At 46.1% G+C, this 24625-nt stretch overlaps 1 protein-coding gene across 3 annotated transcripts in view; it reads left to right on the forward strand.

The window, feature by feature from the left end:
* SH3GL3 (SH3 domain containing GRB2 like 3, endophilin A3) overlaps nt 1–22477 on the forward strand; it is a 129475-nt gene extending 106998 nt beyond the window's left edge. For all 3 annotated transcript variants that reach the window (XM_084756402.1, XM_084756403.1, XM_084756404.1), the window contains one exon: nt 21843–22477. In XM_084756402.1, coding sequence (XP_084612528.1) covers nt 21843–22048 — 206 coding nt within the window. In that variant the 3' untranslated portion in view covers nt 22049–22477. The remainder of the gene's footprint in view (nt 1–21842) is intronic.
* The last annotated feature ends 2148 nt before the right edge of the window (nt 22478–24625 follow it).

Genomic DNA, 24625 nt, shown 5'->3' on the forward strand with positions numbered 1-24625 from the left:
TTATATTTAAAGGGTTAACGCCCTCTAACTAGCGTCCCCGTTGTTAGACAATTTTACTTAGCATTCCCTGGGCACCTGAGATATGCCTACTACTGTCGCAAGCATTGTGCTGGTAGAGTTTAGATTTATGTTCTAGAGTAAAGCTAGGCAAGAAAAGTTCAGACACTATTTTCCCACACTATATGATTTCCAATTGTGTCTGGTGTCCTCCCTAGGCATAGCCTCTCCTAATGGCTGTGTATGAATATTGCTCAATCTGTGGCTGGCATCTGTATTTCACATTTAACGTAGTCTTAGCAAAACAAAAGCAACTGTATTGTTATACAGTTTTCTTTCCAAAATGCATTTTTTTAAAAGAGAAGATTTCCCTGTGTAGTCCTGGCTGTCCTAGACTAAGACCAGGCTGGCCTTGAACTCACAGAGATCCACCTGCCTCTACCTCCCCGAGTGCTGGGATTATAGGCATACACTACCATGTCTGGGTGCATTGCTCTTTTTTGTACATAGGCCTCTGCCATGGTGTTTAGCATCTTCATGGTTTTGCTTGGCCCCTATTAATTGTAACAGTGACCACCCTTATCTGTCTCTGTATGCTAATGAGCAAGACTTTCTAGAAATGAAATTGCTGAGTCAGCATGAGGGCAAGGGCGTCAGGTGAGGATGTGGGGTTGCTGCTGGTATTTACATGATGGGGGATATTACTAAGTGACACTCCAAAATGGCTATGTGTGTGCCAGACCTCAGTTTTTGTCAAGCATTTTTACATTAAAATAAATGGTGTTCAATTTCCATTTTGACCTTTCTGAAATCACCAGATTAGATATTTTTCAATGTTTAACTGGTCACTAATATTGGTTACATCATTTGTTTTCTTTTATAAAATTTGCCTTGCCTTTGTGATCTTCAGGAAACTGTTACACATGAGTTATTAATAGCTTTCTTTCCCCAGTTTGCCACTTATCCTCAAACTCTGGGAAGTGTGTTTTTGTTTGTTTGTTTTTGTTTTTGTTTTGTTTTTTGTTTTATTTGCATTGTGTAACTTTGTTTTGAGGACATAGACACTCTACTTTTGATGTAGCCAACATTATTGATGTTTTTGTTTATGATTTGTACATTTTGCGTCCTTCTGAGAAGTCTTTCTGTCCCCAGGACTATTCCGTTAGGATTGTTCTATTACTTTCTACTACTTTAAAAACCTTTCCCTTAATGTCTATGTCAGGTCTTTGTCAAGGCACCAGAATGGCTGAAGCATCCTACATTCCCACCAGCAACGTGTGTGATTTCTGTCTTTCCACACTGGTGCAGCAATGCTGTGCTGCACCGGTGCTGTTGCCTTTGGTTTTAGCCACATTGCTGAATGATGCGGAGAGTCACGCACCTGTCTGTGTGTATGTTCTTGTAGTGAAACGTCTCACCACATCACCGTCCAGTTTATAACCGAATTATTTCTATATCTACTGCGGGCCTTGTCAGTTCTGTACACATGCTAAATGGAAGTCCTTTGAGGTGTACATGTAATTTTCCATGCATTCTCTCTTGTCTTTGTATTCTTTTAATGAGGTCTTCACAGACCAGACTTTCTAATTGTCCAGTGCCATGTTTCAGTTGTCCCTTGTATAACCATGTGCCTTTGATGTGGAGTGTTGAGCATTCTCTGCCGTGGATGCCAAAGATGATTTCCTCAGCCTTCGGAAGTCCATACTCCTCGTAGTTGCTGATTGCACAGGCTGAGCGGTGGGATGGCGCTCACCCGCTTTGCTCCTGGCTGCCCACATGTTCTTTTTGGAGCACATATGGCCGGAGAAGCTGAGGTCTGAGTTTTTCCCAGCATCATCACAGGCTTTTATCTTTCAATGAAAATTCAAACCTATCAGTGTAATCTGCATCTATCTTAATAAGAAAATGGAACTCGAGGGTCACAGCTGTGACAAACGGCCATTCCCTTTCCACCCCTCGATTTGTTTCCTGCTCCCAGGAGAAGCCACTTCCGGTTGTGCTTTCCACTCAGTTGATATTTAACTATACAGTTCGGAATAAAACGTTTGGATTATCCTCATTTTGTTCTGGATCACTCATGTTTTCCTGATATGGGAGCTAAGGCTTTAGCTCCTTCTGTCCCCCAAACATTCTCTGACCATTTAGTTTATTTATAATCACCATTTAAAATGCATAGTCATGTTTTAAGCATGACTCCCTCCATTCGGGAGCCTACAGTGCTCCCCTCTTGCTTTTCCTGTTTTGCATGCAGTTGCCTCCGTTTCCCACTGAAGTTACAGCCTCTGAACTTCTGTGGTTGGAAGCTGGCTATCAGGTCCACAGTTGTCTTTAAAACTCTTGTGTCTCCAGGCCAGTCTGAAAATTTGTTTGTTTTTATGTGTAGGAGAGTGTTTTGCAAAGTCCAGAAGAGGGCACCAGATCTCCTGAAACTGGAGTTAAGAGTTGTGTACTGCTATGTAGATGCTAGAAACTGAATACGGGTCTTCTGCAAGAGTAGCCACTGCTCTGAACCAACGAACCATCTCTCTAGTCCCTGCCAAACAGAACAAAGAGTTCTGCAATCTCAGAGTAGACATCTACTTTATAATCTATAATGTAGTGTTAAGAATAGAAAAATAATGTTCCCAGAGCTGGGGAGTTGGCTTACTTGTTGGGTAACCATGAAGACTGGTGTCTGAATTTCCAGTGTCTATGCCATCCAAGTAAATGCCAGGTGGACATGATAGGTCCGCCTACAGTCCCAGGCCTTAGGAGACAGAGACAGGATGCTCAGAGCTAGCCGACTAGCTAGATTAGCTGAATTGGTGAGATCTGGGTTCACGTGAGCAGCCCTGCCTCTATATATAAGGTAGAGAGTGATTGAGGAGGACACCTGACAGCAACTCTGGCCTCCACTGTCATACATACAGGTGTGCACATGCACCTTCCAGGTGTACTCACACCCATGAGGCCATGTCTGTTCACATGCATTTACATCATACACAGACACACACACACACACACACACACACACACACACACACACACAGGAGAATGAAAAACTACAGTGCCCCAGCAGTGTCACCTGGTGCATCTTGGCCGTGTCACTCACAGCTTCTTATGTCCAGGTTCTGCAGTTTTGTGCCTTGGGACCAGGTCACGTCTTTTGTCCCCTAGGTTTTGTTTCTTACCATTCTTGGCTTTCTAGTTTTGTGTGCTTCCAGGTGACTTTTAGCACCAGCTTTTCTATCTTTCCAGAAAGATTTTCTGATTTTAATTTTGTTTGGGTCGAATCTACAGATCATTGGATGGGGGAATTGATGACCTAATCCTACAGAATCCTCTGATCTTGACAACAAACTGTTTAGTTTTCATTTATGAGATCTTTCTTGTTGCTTAGCAATGTTCTCCACCAATTACAAGAGTGCTGGCAGAAGCAATATAAGAGGAGATGGGTTTACTATGGTGGATGTTTTTTAAAGATTATTCATGTATATGAGTGCTCTATTTGCACGTACACCTGCACACCAGAAAGGGGTATCAGATCATGTTATAGATGGTGTCAGCTACCACGTGGTTGCCGAGAATGAACTCAGGACCTCTAGAAGAGCAGAAGGTGCTCTTAACTGCTAAGCCACCTCTCCAGCCTTATGGCAGACATTTTAAGATTTACAGTTGCAGTGCTGTTTTGACAGAGACAGGCAGATCCCTGGGGCTCCCTGGTTGGTAAGACAGCCTCTCTTTTAAAAAGATGCATGGCTGCAGAGGAATGGCACCTGAGACAGACCTCTATCACCCACAAGCTTGTCCACGTAGGTGTACATACTCCTACACACATTCATGTACCCACATGAACATGACCCCCCCCACACAAGAAATAATCTCACTACTTTCATACTCTCTTGAGCCCACTTCTTCTTCTACAAATGACTTTATTTTGTCCAAGTAGCCCATGTCGTACAGATTTTGCCTTTTAACATTCTTGAGACTTAAAACAAACAAACAAAATCTTTGAGACTTGTCTTATGGTCCTGAACACGACCCATCTTGGTAAGTGTTCTGTGTCTGTGCTTCACTCGTGTCGCTCCGTAAGTGGCAGGTCCTTGCTGATTTTTGTCTTTTCCTGTTGATTTGTGAGACTGGTAGTGGTGGGCGTATCTTGCTGCATCAGAACACTGGGAAGGTGGCCTCCATTCCTTTCTCCTTCCTCCATTCTCCCCGAGCCTTTGAACCTAGTTACTCAGATTGGTTATGAAAGTAGGATCTCTTTAGTGCCCCTAACACCTTTCTTATCTTCCCTCAAATTTCCCCTTTTAAATATTATTGTTATTATTATTACTGGTATTTTGAGACAGGGTCTCACTTATACCAGACTGACCACAAAATTACCACAGCTGAGAGTGACCTTGAACTTCTGATCCTCCTGCCTCCACCTCTTAAGTACTAGGACTACAGGCCTGTGATGCCCCATGTCTGTCTCTGTTCTCTCTCCCCCTCCATATCTGCACTCTGAGGATATCTTGCTTCCTGGCCTTTATTTCTGTGCCCTTTTGTTTATGTCTCATTTATAGGCGAGCTGCTACATTTTTCTTCAGTTGTATTATTTTTCTATTAGCTTCTCGATAAACTCCTTCCTATTTTGTGACATAGAGCTACACATGTTTCTTTCTCTATCCTATAGTTCTGGACACCTATCCAGATGTTGTTGTTCTTTCTGGAAGAACATGCTTTGTCCTTTCCACTCTGGAGGTCATATGCATTCCTTGGACAGTGGCCCCTTGCTTCACTGTCAAAGCTAGTGACAGAGGACCACAGCTGTCCCTTTGGCTCTGGCCAGGGGTAGAGACATGTGGCACCATGCCAGATTTCTGTGGTACTGGGGAATGGAGCCTTCCTGCATGTTAGGCAAGTACTGCGTCCCTGGCCTCTTAACTGTATTTTTAAAGATTGTGTGGGTGTGTATCTGTGTGAAGGTGTGTGCACCTGCATGCAGGTGCTCTCAGAGGCCAGAAGAGGACATCAGATCCCCTGGGTGCTAGGAGCCAAACCTGCCTCTGCCTGTCTGTGCTGGGGTTGTAAGCAAGTGCTGCTGCATCCAGTGTTTTTGTTTGTTTGTCTGTTTGTTTTTGGATATCTGAACTCAGGACCTCATGCTTGTACAGCACCAGCCCTGAGATATTTTTAATGTCCAATTTTAACACAGAATCTGGGCCTGCAGTTAGAAGTCTTCTTCAGCCAAGAGCCTAACTTGATATAAGCTAAACTGTCTATTTCCCATTGTGCTTATTTCCGTGTTTCAGCCTGAAGCTGTAGTTTGTAGCATGTTGTTCTAGTTTTCAATTCACATTGTGATGTAATGCTTCATGCAAATTTCAGTGATTTAAATGGCATTTACTTCATTAAGAGTCATCAAGAGCATTCTTAGACCACTCTTGTCAAGGCTTTACTATCAGAGTGACACTAGTTTCCATTAAGAAAACCAACCAACCAACCAACCAACCAATATTAGTGGTAACTTTAAAAATATAATGCAGTTTCTTGGTTAACTTGGCTAGCACCCAAATAATTGAGACTGGACTATTTATGTAACAAGCTTATGGTACAAGAACTGAGCAGTGTTAATCTATTTTAACCCTCTCAGCTTATCTGTCTTAAATATCCAAATATCCAAAATACTGCACATTATGGCTTTCTCTGCTCCAGCTGTTCTTTTGTGATGTCTCCTAGACCTCTTCTCCTGGCTGAATCCCCACTTCCTTTCTCTTTTCTCTTCCCCTGGCTGGCCAGAAAGTCCAGCCCTATTCTCTCCCCTGCTCAGTTATTGGCTATTAAACTTCTTTATTGACATGTCAGGGAACAATAAGGGAATAATGTTTACACAACATTGAGACAGGAGACTCTCAGAACAAGGATTACAATGAGATATGGGGGAGGGGGCACAGAAATCAGCATTTGAATCTTTACACAGTGCACAATAACATTACGCCAACAGTTGAGTGATTTTTACAGAACTGTTTGTTTCTCTAAGCTTTTTTATTAACCCAGCTACCACACAAATAATTGAGACTCTTTTATTTTTTTATTATTATTTTTTCATTTTTTGGTTTTTTTCAAAACAGGGTTTCTCTGTGTAGCCTTGGCTGTGTAGCTTTGTAGACCAGGCTAACCTTGAACTCACAGAGATCTGCCTGCCTCTGCCTCCTGAGTGCTGGGACTAAAGGCGTGCACCACCATCGCCCGGCCTGAGACTCTTCTATAATACAAGGCTTCACAACACAATCTGAGCGGTTTAAGTCTGTTCTTAACCCTCTAACCTTTCCTGTCTTACTCCCAGCAAAGCACTTTGTAGCTTTCCTCCTCAGCTCCCTCCTGATCTTCCTTGGACCTCTACCCTTGGCTGAATCCCCTGCATCCTCTTCTAACTCCTGCCCCCCACCCACTCCCAGCGCACCCGGGCTGGCAGGAAGTCCAGCCCTATTCTCTCTTCTGCTCCTCAATTGGCTGTAAGCTGCTTTATTGACATAACAGGGGACAATTGGAGAGCAGAGTTTATATAACATTTAGACAGTAAATTCTCAGAATAAAGCTTGCAGCCAGACATGAGGGGTACAGAAATAAGCATTTAAACTACACGATAACCTTATGCTTACAGCCTACAACAAACAAACAAACAGAAAAAACATTTACAACAAGCAGCATCATAAGATTTTCTTGCTTGTGCAATGGCTGGGGGCAGGGATGATAGTCCCAAAGGAGGGTGTTTCCCATGGACTGACTCCCTCAGAGGCCTTGGACCTCAGGCACTCAGGATGCCCTACCATCCTGGCTGCTTTTCCCTTATTGCTGCCTTGCTTATTCCTACTTCAGCCAGGAGGAAGGGGAGAAAGAGAGCACACAAGTCCTCTAACTCTAGCAAGCAGTGACATGCACGTTCTGACCCAGCCCCGCTTAAGGACAAAGCTCCTTAGGAAATGCAGTGTCTAGCCACCTCCTTACAGTGGTGTCTGAGCTTGTCCACACAGCCGAGGCAACATACCTGAGAGTAAGAAACGTGGGAGCAACAGGCTGTCCTGGTGATTGGCAGGTATAAGATCAAAGCTGTCCTCATATCTCTACTGCTGGAAGTTTGGATTCAGAATGTTGCCCCAAGGCTCATGTCTTAGAAGTTTTGCTTGCAGACCACAACTCTGGTGCGGTAGATCCTTTCAAAGTTGGGCCTACTAGATTTACCTTACGCCACTAGGGCACACCCATGATGGGGACATGGAGACCCCCCCCCCCCCAAACCCTTTCTTGTTTCTCTGAAGGAAATGAGCAGCTATGGCACCGACTATAGAGTGCTGTCTCCTATAAGTCAAATGGGCCAGTGAAGCGCCCGGAAACCCCTGAGACTGTGAGCCAAAACAAGCTGTCTGTGTTAAACATTGTTTCTCTTGGTTCTGTGTCACAGTGACGGAAATGAAATGCATAGTGAGCCTGACTCCTCGGACAGTGCCTTCCCAAGTCCCTCTGCAGCTGCAGTGGTTATGCACTGTTGGGCGTCATAGACAGATTTGACTCTCTGGATCATCACCTGATATGGTGGCTGATGTGTGACCATGCCTCATAGATGGCACCTTCTAGCTGTTTCTTGTGTGGTAGAAATGGCAAATAAGCTCTCTTGGACTTTTTATTTTTATAATGTCACTAACCTCATGAATGAAGGCTGTTTTTATGAACTCATCGTATTGGGAAGGCTCCTAGACTCACTGGAAATTAAGTCGCAGTATCTGAATTTTGGGCACACATTCAGATCAATTTTAATAGCAGGATTCATACCACAGCAAATAAAAGAATACAGCAGGCACAACTCTTAATACTGATTCTATCCTAATACTTATGGAATCTTGCTAAACAGATATTGCAGGGACCCCTCTCCCTGACAGTGAAGGACTTGCCTTGATTAGAGCCTAGTTCAGTTCTCCAGGGTGGGTATGTATGTATGTATGTATGTATGTATGTATGTATGTATGTACATAGGTGTATGAGAGAGAGTGTGTGTGAGTGAATATGTGTGTATGTGGGTGTGTGGGTGTGTGTGTGAGAAAGAAATGGGGGGAGGGGAGAATGACTCTCTCCCTGATAGTGAGGTCTGACCTTGATTAGACCCTGGTTCAGTCTTTCAGTCTTCTAGATTTTAGGGGGGGGGGAGAGAGAGAGAGAGAGAGAGAGAGAGAGAGAGAGAGAGAGAGAAAAGAAGAAGAAGAAGAAGAAGAAGAAGAAGAAGAAAAAAGGAGAGGGAGAGAGAGAGAAGAGAAGAGAAGAGAAGAGAAGAGAAGAGAAGAGAAGAGGAGAGGAGAGAGAGAGGGGGGGACGGAGAGAGAGAGGAGAGAGAGGAGAGAGAGAGGAGAGATTGTTGGTCCCTTGCCCTTCATCCTGCTGGCTCCCAGGAACGCTCCCTTAGAAATGTCACATCTGCGGCTGGCCTGGCAAGTTGTCCTCCTTGACCTGTGCCGTGTGGCTCCTTAAGCATTTCTAAGTGCAGGTGTCTCCAGGGGAGTCCTGCATATCTGCTATAAAGTGATACCACCAAAACCACGGTGCACTTCTGCCCTACGTGCTCTCAGAAGTTATGGATGCCCGGAACCATGGTCCCCTCTTAGACATGGCTCACCAGACAGCTGGATGTCAGATCCATGCTTTCCTCTCTCAGCTCCTAGAGGCTGTCTTGAGGACACTTGAAGCGACAGACCTGAGTGAAGGACAAAGCCTAAGTCATCGTAAGTCATGGATACGTGGCTGGATTCCTTTGGTTTGGTGAGGTCTCTGAGAAATACTTGACGCAGCAGCTCGCTTACCTTCTGTTCTGTGGGGCTCTTGAAGCAGATAGCTTTCCTCACATCCAAACTCTCAGCCTCCATTCTGTCTCCTGACGCCTTCACTCGCAGACTCTCTTAGACTAATTTGCCGGCATCTGCAGGGAGGAACTGATAAATACGAGCATCCTGGCTTTATCCACCTTGTGTTTTTGAGTTCCCGGTGTGTGGTCTGCTCTCAAAGTTGTCACATGTCAAACTTGGACCAAAATGCTTCGCTGTGTGACCTCACAGGCATCACAGGCTCTCAAATCTCTTACACACGCATTCTTTCCATTGCTGCCTTCTGAGTCATTGTCTCTGGTTGCAGGTTTTACTGTGGCAGTGTCTGGCTCCTGGCAACAGTTTCTACACTGGGGTAATAGTAGCCACTGCTCTCAAGAAGTGGAGGATGGGCGCCTAGGCGTAGTTCCCTCTCAAAGAATTGAGCAGAAGTCACTCACATCACTTATCTCGCATCCCACTGGCCAGGACTTAGTCACATGACACAACTAGCTGCCAAGGTAGGAAGAGGCAAACTGGAGACCCAGATCTTACGTCTGATTCTGCACTTCCACAGAGGAGGAGACAGGCTGGCTAGGTAGTGTGCACTGGGAGAAAGCATTTGCCCTGTTACTCCCTGCCCTCTATTGGGGGATGCAGCCTCCATTTCTGTTCAAATATGGCACTCGGACACAACCTCACTAGCACTGAGGAATCATACGTTAGACTCACTTAGGCATGGGCAGACATTTTGGTAGAGGGCCAGGCAGTAAATATTCATGACTTATGGTCTCTACAGGGCCATGTGGTCTCTGTAACAACTACTGAACTTTATTGTTACGTCATCCAAACGTGTCCGTAGATGAGTGAATGAGCGTAACTGGGTTCCATTCTTACAGGCTTACAGCCCACGGTTTGCCAACCCCTGACACGACTCACTGGGCAGTCAGTGTAGCCCTGTCTGTCAAGTGTGTGTGCACATCAGTGCCTTTAGTCCTGGAAACACGTCCTAAAGAAATAACTAAGCACGGGCTGTTCTTGTAGAGCTGTTAAAGAGTCTCTAGGAAGTTGTATGAGGGAGCGTGCTGAGGGCTAGTCACGAACTTGTATCCACAGCTGGATAATGAGAAGTAGGTTTTGGTAGATGAAGTAAGATGCGTCTATTTAAGCGCTGTGCTGCGTGGATTATATAGAAATAGGAACAGGGTTGAAGTTAAATAGAAAAGAAAGACAAAAGTGGATCCCATGCGTGCATGGCTCTAAATGCACCTGCGTGCAGGCTACGCTAAGTGGTCATGAGCAATGAGTATCTGCTGTGAAGATATCTAAACCTATATTTCAATAGCACATATTTGAGGAAGTCACATTACCTGTTTAACACTGCCACTTTCTCTGGCCACCAGGACGCCCGCTGTCCCTTGAGCTGCCCTGCTGGGTTAACAACACATGTCCTGCTTTGCTGGGCCAGTCCCAGAGGGGTCTGTTGCCCTAGTGTCATTTTCTAGTAATGCCTTCCTCCCTACCTCAGAGCTTTGGTTCTTTGGATGAAATGTATAGCTAGCTTTTGTATGTTTTATGACTTGCCTATTTCTGGCGAGAATTGAATCTGTATTCTGAATACAGATTTTTTTTTTCCTGGAAGCCCTTTCAAGTTTTCTGTTTAGAAAAATGTGGATTTACAACCAACAACGTAAGATTGGAAACCGAGTACAGTCCTAGCCTTGACCTCCAGTGTACTGTCTGTGCTTGGGTCTCCTTTCTTCCTCACACTAATGTCCCAGAGAGTGACAACGAGTCATGATAATGATATCAGCAGCTACACCGCAGTATGGCCTGGGCTAGATAGCCTATTAGACATGCCGCTGTGATCCTGCGGCACCGCATTTTACAAACAAGGCCAGGTGGGATTTCTCCCTAGGTCACACTGACAGCAGTCATAGATACCCTTCCCTCACAGGGACCTGGGTACACAGGTAGGAAGGGATGGAGTGATGGCTCAGTTGGTAAAGTGGTCGGTAATTGAGGAAGCCATGCTCATATGAGGGCCCGAGTTCAGATCCTCAGCACTCACATAAAGCACAGGTGCAGCACTGCGCGCCCACAGCCCAGTGTTAGGAAGCCAGGGGAGGGGGTGGGGAGTGGCCAGCGGTGCAGAATCAGCGAGCTCCAGGTGCAGTGAGAGACCCCACCTCAAAATCAAGGTGGAGAAGGGTAGAAGAGGACATCTGACGTTGATCTCTGACCATCACATGCAAGTGTATACATGGACAGAGAGAGAGAGAGAGAGGGAGAGAGAGGGAAGGAGGGAGGGAGGGAGAGAGAGGAGAGAGGAGAAGAGGAGAGGAGGAGGAAGAGGAGGAAAGAGGGAAAATCCTAGCAAATGTAAGAGAATGTTTAAGAGCACTGGGAATAATGTATTTCAAGGATTCGTGGTCATGGGTGTGTGTGGCCAGTGTGTGGTGGCCAAGGACATCTGCTGTGTGCATCTGGCTTGGTGGAGAAGACCTAGGGAGGGATAAGGGAGCCCTTGGCTTCCTCTCCCAGGCTGTGCATGTTGGAGCTTCTGTCCTTTCTCCTTGGCTGGTAGCTCTGTCCCTGGGCAGATTACATAGTAAGAAAGATGATGCCCAGCTGGCTTTGAGGAAGGCTGTCCGCAGAAACTCAATTTTCCAAGGCTGTGGAGTCACCTTTTTGCCACTGTGGCCATGTACCTGTGCCAGCCACTGCTTTGAGGTTTATTTGGTGGTAGCCCTGGGGTTCCCTTGGTGGTAGCCTTGGGGTTCCCTTGGTGGTAGCCTTGGGGTTCCCTTGGTGGTAGCCTTGGAGTTCCTCTGGTGGTAGCTTTGGGGTTCCCCTTGGTGGTAGCCTTGGGGTTCCCCTTGGTGGTAGCCTTGGGGTTCCCTTTGGTGGTAGCCTTGGGGTTCCCTTTGGTGGTAGGTAGCCTTGGGGTTCCCTTGGTAGTAGGTAGCCTTGGGGTTCCCTTGGTGGTAGCCTTGGGGTTCCCCTGGTGGTAGCCTTGGGGTTCCCCTTGTCACACAGCCATCATTGAGCTTTGCTGATTTGTAGGTAGAGGTTTTGAGTGTAAGGGGCCTGTACTGTTTGTTTCCCAGGCACAGTTTCAAAAGAAAATAGCATTTTATAGCCTGCATTAATGGGAAATTACTTTCCATTAGGATTCTGAATGACTTGCCCATAATGTTTATAAAGGAAAGGAAAAATGTCAAGCATTTCACTAACAATTTCAAGCAAAGCTCTGAAGACTCTGCCAGAAACAGATTCCAAGAACATTTTCTTCATCATTTCTTCTTCCTAGAGAAGAAAACAAGAGCAGAGAGTGATGAGAGGGTACCGGTCAGTTGGGCAGACTACAGTGGGGCTGAGATGGACTTGCTGATCACAGCAGTGCTGAGCCAGGGTGGAGGAGGGGACTCCTACTGAGGAATGAGGGAGTGCAAGTGCGGACAGAAGCCAAGCTCAGACCCTGGCAGAAGGAAAAGAGCTGCCGTCCAAGCCCCTGTGCACAGGGCCATGCTGTTTCCTCAGCTCAAGCTTGCCCCTTTGTCCCTAAAGAGAAAGGGAAGCCAAGGAAAGTTCTTGAACTGGACTCTGGCCTGGCAATTCTTGGAAGGTCATGGGTTAGAAAACAGTGTGACACTTAAGACCTGTGTTCCTGAACCTTCCTCACCCCTGGGACCATGTGTGAGGCTCTGAGGTGTCACTTACTCTACATTAAAATAGACGGCAGGGTGTATTTTATATATTTTAGTAGTGTTAAGAGTCTTTAGGGGAAGGCTTTAATACAGAATCAAGGACAGACATCAGGAGAGAGAGGCGTTTGGGAGAAGCACACACCCCAGACACAAGCTCAGGTTGCTCTGTCACAGCCTCAGATGCCTTTGGTTTGGGTGGCATCTATTAATGAAGCTTTCTTCTTTTTTCTTCTCCTCTGAGATTCCTGAATGTTCTAATTAATGTTAGGATAGCTAAGGGTTAACAGTCCCCAGTCTGAGATCTGCTTCAAGAGTGTAAGAAGGCTGGGGGTCCAGTGCTAACAGATGTGTGCCATGGGCCTGTCAGAACAGGTAAAATAAATCTCTCCAATGGCTTGTGTTAAGACATTCTACCTCCTGTTAGGTATAAAAGAGACTTTTATAAATTTCTTGACACTTTGAAAGCTGCTCAGAAATATCTCCTAGAGCCCAAGTCATTTCTCTTATGGGAGCCAATCTCCAGGGATTACGTTGGAAAATAAACTTGTATTCAAAAGGGAAAGGCAGGGCTTACACACTAAGAATGACACGCACTTTGCAATAGGAGCGTATACATTTATTGACCTAAATTTCCGAAGAGGAAATTAAAAATTTCACAGAGTCCTGAGGGTGGAGCTCGCTCAGCCAGCAGCTTTGCCCCGCCCCCACCCCAAGCCTTCCATCACAGCCAGTTCTGTAGCCCTCAGCTGTGGTTCTGACTTAAGTCGTTGCAAGGGCAAGATGAACAAGGGGACTGGAGTCCCACATGGTAGTCCAATTTTTGGCAGTTAGGGCCAACTTTGGGGGGCTTTCCTAACCTCTCCAGATGGATCTGAGGCATCAGGCCTCCCACCCGTGGGTGCTTTGATCTCTGAATGTTGTGTCTGTCACGTTTGTTTCTGAGTGCTTGGCATTCTTAACACCTTAAAAGTGGACAAGTTGAGCATTTAGTAGGCTCTATATTGAAGTCATTATTAGAAAATAAGTTGTAAACTATTATGTTCGTCAGTCAGTAGCTACTGGTATGGAGAAGCATCTGAGACCCTTGGCTGTTTCCAAGCTGAAGGAGGCTTTGGAGGGAAGGGAAAAGCTTGCTTACTGGAGGCAATAGTTTCCTGGAATTCACATGCGTGCTCTGCCATGAGGTTTCTAAGAGCCATAAGACATGGCCTTTCACCTAGCTTTGGGAATTTCCATAGAGCTTGGTAGAAATGGCTACGTGATGGATGGGTGATATTATCTCAAATGCGGAGTATCTTATAGTCATGCGTGTATTTTATAACAACACGGCTAAGCTGTAAGCTAACATTTCAAGCATCATAATCCAAATATTAATGTAGATATTAACTACAAAATAGAAGTCCATTGTGTCTGGGGATTATGCACAGGGCAGCTGTGTGGCAGAATTCCCAGGGGCCGTGTGAATCCACACACATGTCACCCCTGAAGCAGCAGTCTGTGGCACTTCCCTTTGGTGGAGAATGAGAGCAGGATGGCCACTTTTGATGATTCTTAGAGGAACCCTGAAGCCCTGCATTTATGCAGAGTCTTTTGATGTTTCAGTATTAGTGACTAGCCCGTGCAGCACAGGGCAAGAAGCAGCCCTGCGCAGGGCCGCCGGGCCGCCTGCCAGCTGATCCCTATGCCAGCTGATCCCTATGCCAGCTGATCCCTATGCCAGCCACCGGAAAGCTACCTCTGATGACAGCAGTGTCTTTCCCATTGGTCTTGTCTTAGCAAAAACAACTCAAACTGCTGGGCCTGCTTGTAGTTGAGGAGTCTCCAGTCAGGGAGTTTGGGTAAATGGGCACCCCAAATGGGCCTTTGTCAGGACAGGGCACAAGCTTTGTTTACCAGACCCAAGTGACAGAACCTGGGATGATGGCGCAGAGTTGGTATAAGGTTAAAACAAATCACATGGCTTATTTCTATAGATGATGATAATGAGTAAACATGAGGCCCCCTGATATGTAATTTCAACAGGTCTCCAGGTGTAGAAAAATAGTAGGCTCTTATTTCTAAAAAGACAGTTTATAGGCTCTAGGCTCTACTCAGCAATTTACAATGTCCCCAGCATAGATTACTTACGTTGTATAGCCCCAGAAGCTCAGAATAGGAGTTGAGGCTGGCTGGGGTGGAGACAAGCTGGAGGTGGTGGTGGTGGTGGTGGGTTCTAGAAAACTGCAATGCTGGTGATCTAACACAGAGCTGGGACTTAGGGACTGCTAGTTACTAACTCGTCTGATGGGTACAAATTGTAATCTAGATATGGTGAAAACAAAATTTTGTGTGCATCAGGATTATACACCAATGTTTATGTTTGTACTTCTGGGTCCTGATTTTGTCCTCTAAAAAGCAGGGATCATAACTCTCCACTGGGTGGAATTCTCTAGGGTAAAATTAAAGCCTGTAAACTAGAGGTGCTGGGCACGGTACTTGCGACAGTGTAAGAGCCCACAACACAGCCACTGTTGACGCTACATAATCGGTTGTCTGATTTCCTAGCCTACCACAGACTGAGAGCAGCAGAGTAGAAGGGCTCGAGGGACTGCTTCGGGAAGGTCTGCTGGCAGCGGGAAAAGTGACAGGTCGCAACCCGGCTACAAGGGAGGCAAGAACGAAGCTGTATTTCTTAAAACAAAACAAAACAAAACAAAAGCAAAACCAGAAATGTTTTTTTTCCCCTCGAAAGATACAACAGTTTGGGGCATTTACTAAAAGATAAAGTACCCTCCTCAGGACTCATGCAGACAGGTGGCTGGCATGAGTTCTCTCTCCATCCTCCTGCCTCTTAGAAGGAAGATGTGTGTGACGGGGATCAAGTGTAGCGCTCAGCCTGAAGGCCCTAGAGTCAAGGCCAGCGGAGGAGAGGAGGAAACCCCTTTGGTGGTCTGGAAGACAAGTCAAGATCCAGCATGATCCAACTGTCCCACTTGAGACCCCATTCCCCTCAGCTCACCATCCCTTCTACCTTCATCCCTGTCAGAGTCAAGTGTGGAAGCAGAGGGAACAGCTCCCCAGCCTGAGGAAGGGGCTGAGGACACAGGGGGGGGGGGAATGGAGAACAAATCAGGCCACTCTATTCCCATACAGTCCCTACGCTGGGGTCCAGGAAGTGGATGCTGCTTCTGGCACAGGAAGGAAGGGTGAACAGAAGCCCCGCCCCGCTAGGGAAGGCCATCCCTCAGGGTGGGGAGGACCCAAGCAGAGGAGGATGTTCTTCGTTTTCCTGGATCTGGGAGCTCCCTGGGGCATGCTCAGCTAAGGATCCCAGCTCAGCTGAAGGGCAGGGATTGGCTCGGATACAGAGAGGAGTTGAGGTGGGCTGAAACATGGAGGGAAGAGAGCCCTTCCCACCATTACTTAGAGGAGTACAAGGGAGAGCGGGTCTGGTCCGCCAAGCAGACTGCACCTGGGTCAGCACAGCACTGCTTTCTCTGCCCCTTCCACTGGGGGTGGGACGGGGGATGCCAGTAGCTAGTCATTAAGTTAAATCCATTGTCTCTGAGGCTGAGGTGTGACCATGGCCTTACTGGTGGTACACACTAACACCTGAGAGGGTGACAGCTGGGTACGATAAAGCATTGTAGGATTGGAATGAAAAAAAAAAATGTGGTCAGAGTTTGTGTATGCCTGTGACATTTTTAGCAGGGACTTGGCAAAGAAGGATGAAGTTGAGGGAAGTGCACTGGAAAGAATGTTCCTGAGGCTGAGATGGGACCCTCTATTGTTAGAAAGTGGACCACATTATTGCCAAGAGGGAAGTGGAGGTTGTTTTAGGAAGAATATGGTTTCCATCTCTATTGTGTGTGGCTGAGGGAAAATACCCCCATCTTCCCCCTCCCCCTTCCACTAATGATGCGGAGCAGAGCTTGAATAGTAAATATTTAAGAGCAGTACTCTCTTTTCTCTGTTAAAATATTTCAGTCTGTTCACAAAGACAGACTGTGTTTCCTACCTTTCCTCTCATGTTTCATTAAGGCCAGGTTTCAGGAGTCAGAGAAATAAACAGGGTCTCCTGAGGGTGGGTGGCAGGGGCCGGGGCCTTTCCCAGTAGACTCCATGGGGTCCTGGGTGCCTGCTTTCTGTTCTCTAGAGTACATAGACCTGCACTAGCCAATGACAAACTGGTGTGCACTGTTTCCTCCACACTTCCGGTTCCCAACAACTGCTTACAAATAAGCAGGGGTGGAGGGGTGCTCGGGCCTTGGAAGGCACGGGGACAAAGAGATGGGATGCTGGCTGGGAGCTGTGTTTTCTTGCCAGGAGTTTTGTGGGGCAGATGCTGTGTCTGGCAATGGGAAGCCAAGCATTCAGGACCTTGGGTGTCTCAAAATACTGAGGAAGCAGAGATTGTCTTGACTGGCTGCAAGTTATGTCTTTTAGGACGTGAATTTTGTGTCCTGGAAGGACACAGCCACTGTCTCTCAGGTGGGCAGAAATTTTATTTCTCTAGCTGGGCTAGCTATGAGTTCCCATTTAGACCAGCAGCGGAAACAGCTTGATCTTTTTTCCATTTCCACTGTTTGCCAAAAATGGAAAGAAGGATAAAAAAAAAAAGATTAATCTTTTTTCCATTTCTTTTAATGGAAAAAAATGTAATCTTGCCATTTCAAGGTAACTCAGTCTCTTCCAATGAAAAGTATAGATGGCCCATTTATTACTCACTAGATTCAGGAAATAACTGTAGTTGATTCAGAGATGAAGCCCCCTTCTTGGAGCTGGTGGCTTTCCTTAATTGGCCTCTCATCCCTCAGCCCATCCCTCAGCCCATCCTAAGCTTCTATCCAAATGCACGGGGAGTTGATAGAGGCTGGAGGCTGTATTTGTGAAGACTTGCTTCCACAGTGGGGTCTCTAGTCCCAGGTGGCCCTGGCTTCAGAGCAGGATCTGCTGATGTCTCTTGCCCCAGCCCTACCTCTGAGAAGCCAGGTCTGTGCTGATGAGCATACGTGACCTTGTGCAGGTGGCCTGTGGATGCTCATTCCTGCCTCACTCCTGTTGGCACTTGGGAGATTTTGTAGGGAGCAAGTGGTGGTTACCTCAAGCCCCTCTTTGATTTCATCACACCACATTTCCCCTGGCTCAGAGCACTTTGGGAACCTGCCTTGACCCAGAGTTCCAGTGGGAAGTCCAGGTCCCTCCTGAGCTAGTTGAACTTCTGTCTCTTTTCTGAGTGGCAGGAGATGGGCCCTCCCCCTCCGCGGAGTGAAATAAAATCTTTGGGCTCTGAGGTTGTCAAGCCCTGCTTCTTTTGAACCAGAGTCTGCTTCCTCCTACACCACACAAAATGTGCCGCAGAAGCCCGAAAGCCCTGCTTGTCACAGTATTTCTCAACTGAAATTGCAACCTTGTAGAACTTACAAACTGCACATGGGCCACTTGGTTCCTGTCCAGGCTCTGTGCTCCCTTTGCAGAGGGGAGACTTACTTGGTTGAGGGCTCCAGGGAACCATAATGACCCAGAATGATAACTGTATCAGGAGGTATTCCAGAATGATGTACTGCCACCAAGTGTGGCTCAGGCCAGCTAGCCTACGTTCTGATCAGTTGGCATCACATGCATCGGTACAGCTGAGGACCGTCCTGGTATTGGGGCAGTGTGGGAAGAGTGTGAAGGTCCCCCAGGAGAAGAGAGGTGTAGTGTGTGTGTGTGTGTGTGTGTGTGTGTGTGTGTGTGTGTCTATGTGCTATGTGCATGTGGTGTGTTATATGTATATGCACTTACAAGTTGGCTTGGATACTGTCTCCTACTTAGGATGTGTTTTGGTCATCGCAGGTGGCTGATAGAGTAAGAAAGAGGGGAAAGTAGGTGGCGAGCCTCCCAGTCAGTGTGATAACCCACACAGTGCCTCAGCAGCACCATGGGTTGTGTAAAAGGTGACCTAGAGTGAGGTAGGTCATGGTTTGGGGTCTAGAGCCTTGGTATTTTCTTTCTGACTTGATATCAGGCCACCGTGACCGACTGTTTTGTGCACGACTCTCTGATCACCTTCTGCCTAAACAGCCGGTGTTAGAGGAGATGCTTTCTGAGCCTAGTGTTGCTGTTCCACTTGTCTCATTGTGAGTTGACTCTTCTGGTAGCAGAAACATGGGAAGAACTTGATCATTTTTACATGCCACACCGACACAGTTGGACTTCAGAGAATTATTAGCTCATTGACTGTCAGGGCAGGGGAGCATGGTGGCATGCAAGCAGCAAGCAGGTATGGCATGAGAGCAGTATCTGAGCGCTTACATCCTGATCTGCAGGCAGATGGCAAGAGAGAGGGGGGGAAGAGAGAGAAGAGAGAGAGGGAGAGAGAGAGACAAGAGAGAGAAGAAGGGAGAGAAGAGAGAGAGGAGAGAGAGAGAAGAGGGAGGGAGAGAGAGGAGGGAGAGAGGGAGGGAGGGAGAAAGAGAGAAGAGAAGAGAAGAGGGAGAGAGAGAGAGAAGAGGAGAGGAGAGGAGAGGAAGAAAGAGGGAGGGAGAGGGAGGAAGGGAGGGGAGAGAGAGAGAAAGAGAGGGGGGGAGAGAGAGAGAGACCTATGGAAACCTCAGAGTTCACCCCTAGTGACACCTCCTGTAACAAGGCCACACCTCCTAATCCTCCCTAAACAGTGCACCAACTAGGAACCAAGCATTTAGATATGTGAGCCTCATTCAAACCACCACTGGCCTAACAGCAATAGAAAGGAAAAAAAAAAAAGAAATAAAAATGGAAGCCATAAAATTGAGTGGCAGAAGGAAAAGCATGTCAGATATTTCAGTTGGAGTACTGGAAAGTGGTGGGAACCTCCTCCCCCTCCCGCCGCCCAATCCCCTTTCTAGACTTAAAGGTGCCCAAGGGAACCTGTTACAACAAGAGGCAACTATTAGTGGCAGAGAGAGTCTCCTGATCTCTTTTTGCGTGATTTATTTCCAGCTAATGCCCATGGCCTTCCTATGTGTGTAGTCTGGGTTAGGGCGTAGCCTCCCTCTACCCTTTCTTAGAGACAGTCTTGATCTCACCAGTGGTCCATGCCCCCAGCCTTCCTCCAAGTGATGCCTCATCTCACTTGGCCAAGGCCTCTCAGCTCTTGCCTGTCTTTACAGCTTCAGCTCCTTCGCAGGGGACTGTGGGAACCTCTGATGCTCTGGAGGTGCTCCTGAGAGCTGGGACAGGAAGCCATGTCTAGCCCCAAAGTTGTCATCTAAAGCTGGTCTGGAAAGGACCCTATAGTCACCAACTCACATGCGGAATTTGTAGGAAATCTTCAGACTGTCTCGAAAATGAAGAAATATTTACCTCCAAAAAAAGAAAATTAAATTAACTGTGTTGCCAAAGCTGCCTTAAGTCATCTCACTTTTGAGTAGAGGCACAAAAACCTTAAAACTGTAATAGAGTCAGAACATGGCACTTGAAGTATTTCAAAAGTCTCTTAAAATCAATTTTAGTAATACTGAGAGGAGAAACAGCAAGTATAATCCAGTCAAAATGGAAATTATAGTGGCGCTAAGGTTTCTCCGAGTGACTATGAGAACAGCAGGAGGTTCTTCAGGGGAGCAGTGGCCAGGAACCTGCCCGCCTAGTTACCGACACTCTAAAGCTGTAATACAGAAAGAGATATGGTACTGTTACCAAATGGATCAATTGAACTAAACTGAAAACTTCAAACATGAGCCGCAGGGCTCATGTATTTAAATGATAAAGCCAGGTATGATGCACACACCTATAATCCCAACACTTGGGGAGTGGAGGCAGGGGCAGCCCTTTGAGTTCAAGGCCAGCCTGGGCTATATAGGAAGGCCGTTAGAAAATAAGACATAGAAGTACTATTTGAAATCAGTGATGATTGTTGTAGCTGATTCAGCATTATTAAAACCAATAAATTCTTTCTTCTTTGTTGTCAGAATCTAAAGAGATTAAAAATAAAAGTTGTAACATGAAAAGTATTACAAATAAGATTCTGAAATAAAATTCTGGGCAATAACTGTACATAGGCATGGAGGATGAGCTGAGAATTGAAAAGCCCCATTGAGCCTCCTCTACTGCCCTGCATTTATAGACTCCAAAGCAAAATAGAAAACCCATTCCTTGCCCAATACTAGCACAAACTGCAAATAACAACAACAACAACAAAAACAAAAACAGAATACAACAAACTGGGAATAGTTTGTACCAAACTTGGCAGATAGAGGCCCAGTGTTTGGAGTATATAAGGGCTTCTAATTTTTTAGAATAAAGGTAGAATATTAAATTGATAGCAAATGTTAAGCTTCTTGGCAAACCTCATGGTCTAGGATGATCAAATCCTATTCTAGGCCATTACACTAAGGGAAAAAAAATGCAGATGCTTGTGTGACAAGTATGCACACCCTACTTAGTGCTTCAGAGATATCTGTGAAAGAGAGTGGTAGAGGAGAGAGGGTGGGAAGGGAAAAGGAAGAAAGGAAGGAAGGAAGGAAAGACAGGAAGAAGGAAGGAGGGAAAGAAGTAAGGAAGGAGGAGGGAAGGGAGGGTCATAAATGTCCAATTACAGATTCAATAAGACCACGTGTGCCCAGAATGACTGGCTGTAATAGATGCCAACAATAAAGAAACATTGGTACAGGAGGCATCTGGCCAGTGGCTAGTAGTTATGTGTGTGGCTAGGTTCACAGAACTAAGTAAGGAATATTATTTAATGAAAACAAACACATGGACCGTATTCAGAGATCTGCGTTCATACACATGCCTGGCAGGCCAGGCTTCACACTGGTTATCTCTGAGTTAGTGAGTTGGCTTGTCCCAGGTCTGCATTCACATTTTCTCGTCTACAGTGACTGTGTTTTAGTTTTGGGGGAAAATGTGGTGAGAACTCCAGGCTTGACCACATTAGTCGGCTCCATGAATACTTGTACTCCTGTTGAGCTCCTCTCTCCCTGTTGTCATGGGAACGTGTAACACCCCACCTCACCTTTGTCCTTTAATTTTTCCAAGTACCATCCAGTCACCACAAAGAAAATCTGAACATTCTGGAGGCAAGACTGTGGCCTCAGGATTTGCCTTTCCCTTGGGCTTTGGACTAAGCTGAGGATACCTGCATCCAGGAGATGGGCTGGGCATGTTTCCTCTTCCTCAGGGCGCAGGGAGGCTTGGCTAAGGCGCCTGGAGGGCTGAGGCGCCTGGAGGCAGCCACGGACCACAAACAGTAGCCGAGAGCAACAGGAGCCAGCCTTGGGGTGGGCCAGGAGCAAGTGCAGGCTCTTCCCCGTTTCTTGTTTCTCTGGGTGATTTGTTATGTTAACCTGTCCTTTTTGTCTTCATGTCATGTGGACAGGTACTCACATTCCCCCGGACCAGCCCTGCTGTCGTGGTCTCTATGACTTTGAACCAGAAAACGAAGGAGAATTAGGATTTAAAGAAGGGGACATCATTACATTAACCAGTCAGATAGATGAAAACTGGTATGAAGGAATGCTACGTGGGGCGTCCGGCTTCTTCCCCATTAATTATGTGGAAGTCATTGTGCCTTTACCTCGGTAAATGTGTCTTTTGGACCTACTTTCATAACTGAAATGAATTTGCACCAGTGTTCTCTCAGTGTGGTATTCTGTGACATCCTTGCTCTCTGGCCCACTTAATCACTTTTGTATGTGTGTTTTCTTTATAATGTATTTTGTATCAGTTTAATTTGTATAACTCATAAAGATAGTTTTCTTCTTGTTCTAAAAGTCATTGGTTAAATGTGTTTGCTTCCTGTTGCTAAAAAAAAAAAAAGTAAATTGCGCCTATTGCAGATATGTGAACAGATGACCTGTGTAGTCCTTAGCTGCAGTGGGATGCACTCTTTGCAGCTAAGAAAGCTAAAGATTTTTGTTTCTTGATGTTACTGACGGCATCCAGTTTTTTTTTTTCCTGTTTTAAGCTTACCTGTGAACAGCCTAATAAACATGACACACTGTGTTCGTAAAAGACTATGGTTATTTTTAATGCTAAATTGTGTTTTAAGCATGAATTTCAACACAAATCCTCAGCTAACGTGAGGTCCCAGGCGTGGGTCCTTAGTTGCTGGCTGCAGATCAATGCCAGCAGGTGGGGGTGTGGTCCTTTATTAGATAGTGGTTTGAACACGGTGCATCCCCTTCGTAGTCCAAGATTAGAAAACCTTTCTGCCTACTGTTATAAAACAGCCCTACTCAAGCTTTGACTGCTGTCACATTTAGGCAGGTAGGTTTCCAAAGATTCCTACTGTGTGCTCTCAGGAGTAGCACGGTCTATTGGGTTGTGTGTCCAAGAACTTAGGTTCACAGAACCAGCCCTGGACTAGCCCCAAGTATGACCTTGTCATGTGCTGTAGCTCAGCAGAGTGTCACACAAAGAAGAGGCAGTTACTGCTCCCCCTTTGCAGAAGAGGGGAGTCATGAATGGCTTCTCCAGTATTAGACATGCAAGTGGTGGCGGAAGCCGAGTTGGAGCTCTGACAGTGTGATGGACACTGGCTGGCACACAAGTGTTCGTCAGTCACTGGGACCAGCACTGCCGATCACTGGCATTTGTACTAAAGACCCAGAGGCTAGATTGGGCACCTGAAAAAGTGATCTAGGTTGGGTTTCCTTAGTCTTCTGATCTGGCTTTCCTAACAGGTGTGTGTGTGTGTGTGTGTGTGTGTGTGTGACACACACACCCTTGTACATTCAGAGTCTCTGGGAAATGGTAATTCCTAACTTTTACTGGATGTTTATTAGATAGCAGGTGCTGTTCCAAGCATCTTCCAGGAATCCCTCACACACCATTCTGTGAAGTCTACCACAGAAAAACACCAAGACACTTTCCCCAGTTGTGTCCGAGCTGGAATTTTAATTCACAGTCTTCCCCATGCCCATCCGTGGCCTTCACTCTTCACCTCTCATTACATCTTCCCTTTATGTCAATTCACAAAGGAGCCTGTTTTTAGACCTGGCCTTTATTCTTCATCTGTTGTAGTAAAAATTTACCAAGAATAACCCCAGGGCCACTCCCGATGCTTATAATTTACCCTGATAGCTTGTTTAGGGCAAATAAGCAGTAATTGAAGTTAATTGAGAGCTGCAGATTAACTTCTAATAAAAGCTGAGACATTCAGCAATTTGCATCAGACCACTTTAAAGCAATTAGAGATAGGACTTGGGTCACTGCCAGCTGCTGCTGAGGTGGGGATACAGCAACCATGCCCTGGCAGTGACTGTGCTGGTGTCACACTGGGTCTTGCATGGGCCCATGGCCTCAGCTGTTTGGCAGGGTCCCATTCCCACATGATGTTTGTAGAGAAGACCGTGAGATAACATCTGGCTCCTGGCTCAGGCTTGACACCAACTGCTTCTGACCAGCTGTTTGTGAGAACATTTCACTGTGAGCTGCTGCCCCAGGGCACTCACAGTTTTATGGACATCCATTGCCATCCTGGTTTGCTTTTTCCTGCTGCAATAAACACCACGAGCAAAAGCAACTTGGACAGGAAAGGGTTTATTTTATTTTACAGACCTTAGTAGTCCACCATGGAGAGAAGTTAGGGCAGGAACTCAAGGCAGGAAGTGAAGCAGAAGCCTGGAGGAATGCTGCTTACTGGCTTGCTCGGACCATCAACCCAGGAGTGGCATTGCTTACAGTAGGATGGGGCTCCCCCATATCAGCCATTAACCAACAGACTATCCAACAGACTTGCCTACAGGCTGATCTGATGGGGCATTTTCTCAACTGAGGTTTCTTCTTTTGGGCTGACCCTAGCTTGTGTCAAGTTTGCAAAATGACTAAGGAACACACCTCCTAGCTTGCATTGAGTTTTCTTTTTTCATCATTAAGAAAGTCGTGTAAATTTTGTTTTATTGGAAGAAAAGTATTCATGACCTTTCAGATGTCAAAAACAATTTTGAACATTCAAGTAGCCACATTTTTCTAATTATAAAAGGCAATGCAGATGTATTATAGGAAAATTGAGGATGTCTGTTAAAGTTCTAAAGGAAAGTGGAAATCACCTTTTAGTCCACAAACCCCCCAAAATGACCATTGTGACAGTTTCATTATGCCGTTCCCATCTTGCTCATGTGGACTTCTGTGTTCACATGTGTCCACAAATGCGAGTAT

This window comes from Acomys minous (genome assembly GCF_964271855.1).
Source record: "Acomys minous genome assembly, chromosome: 2".
Lineage (NCBI taxonomy): Eukaryota > Metazoa > Chordata > Mammalia > Rodentia > Muridae > Acomys > Acomys minous.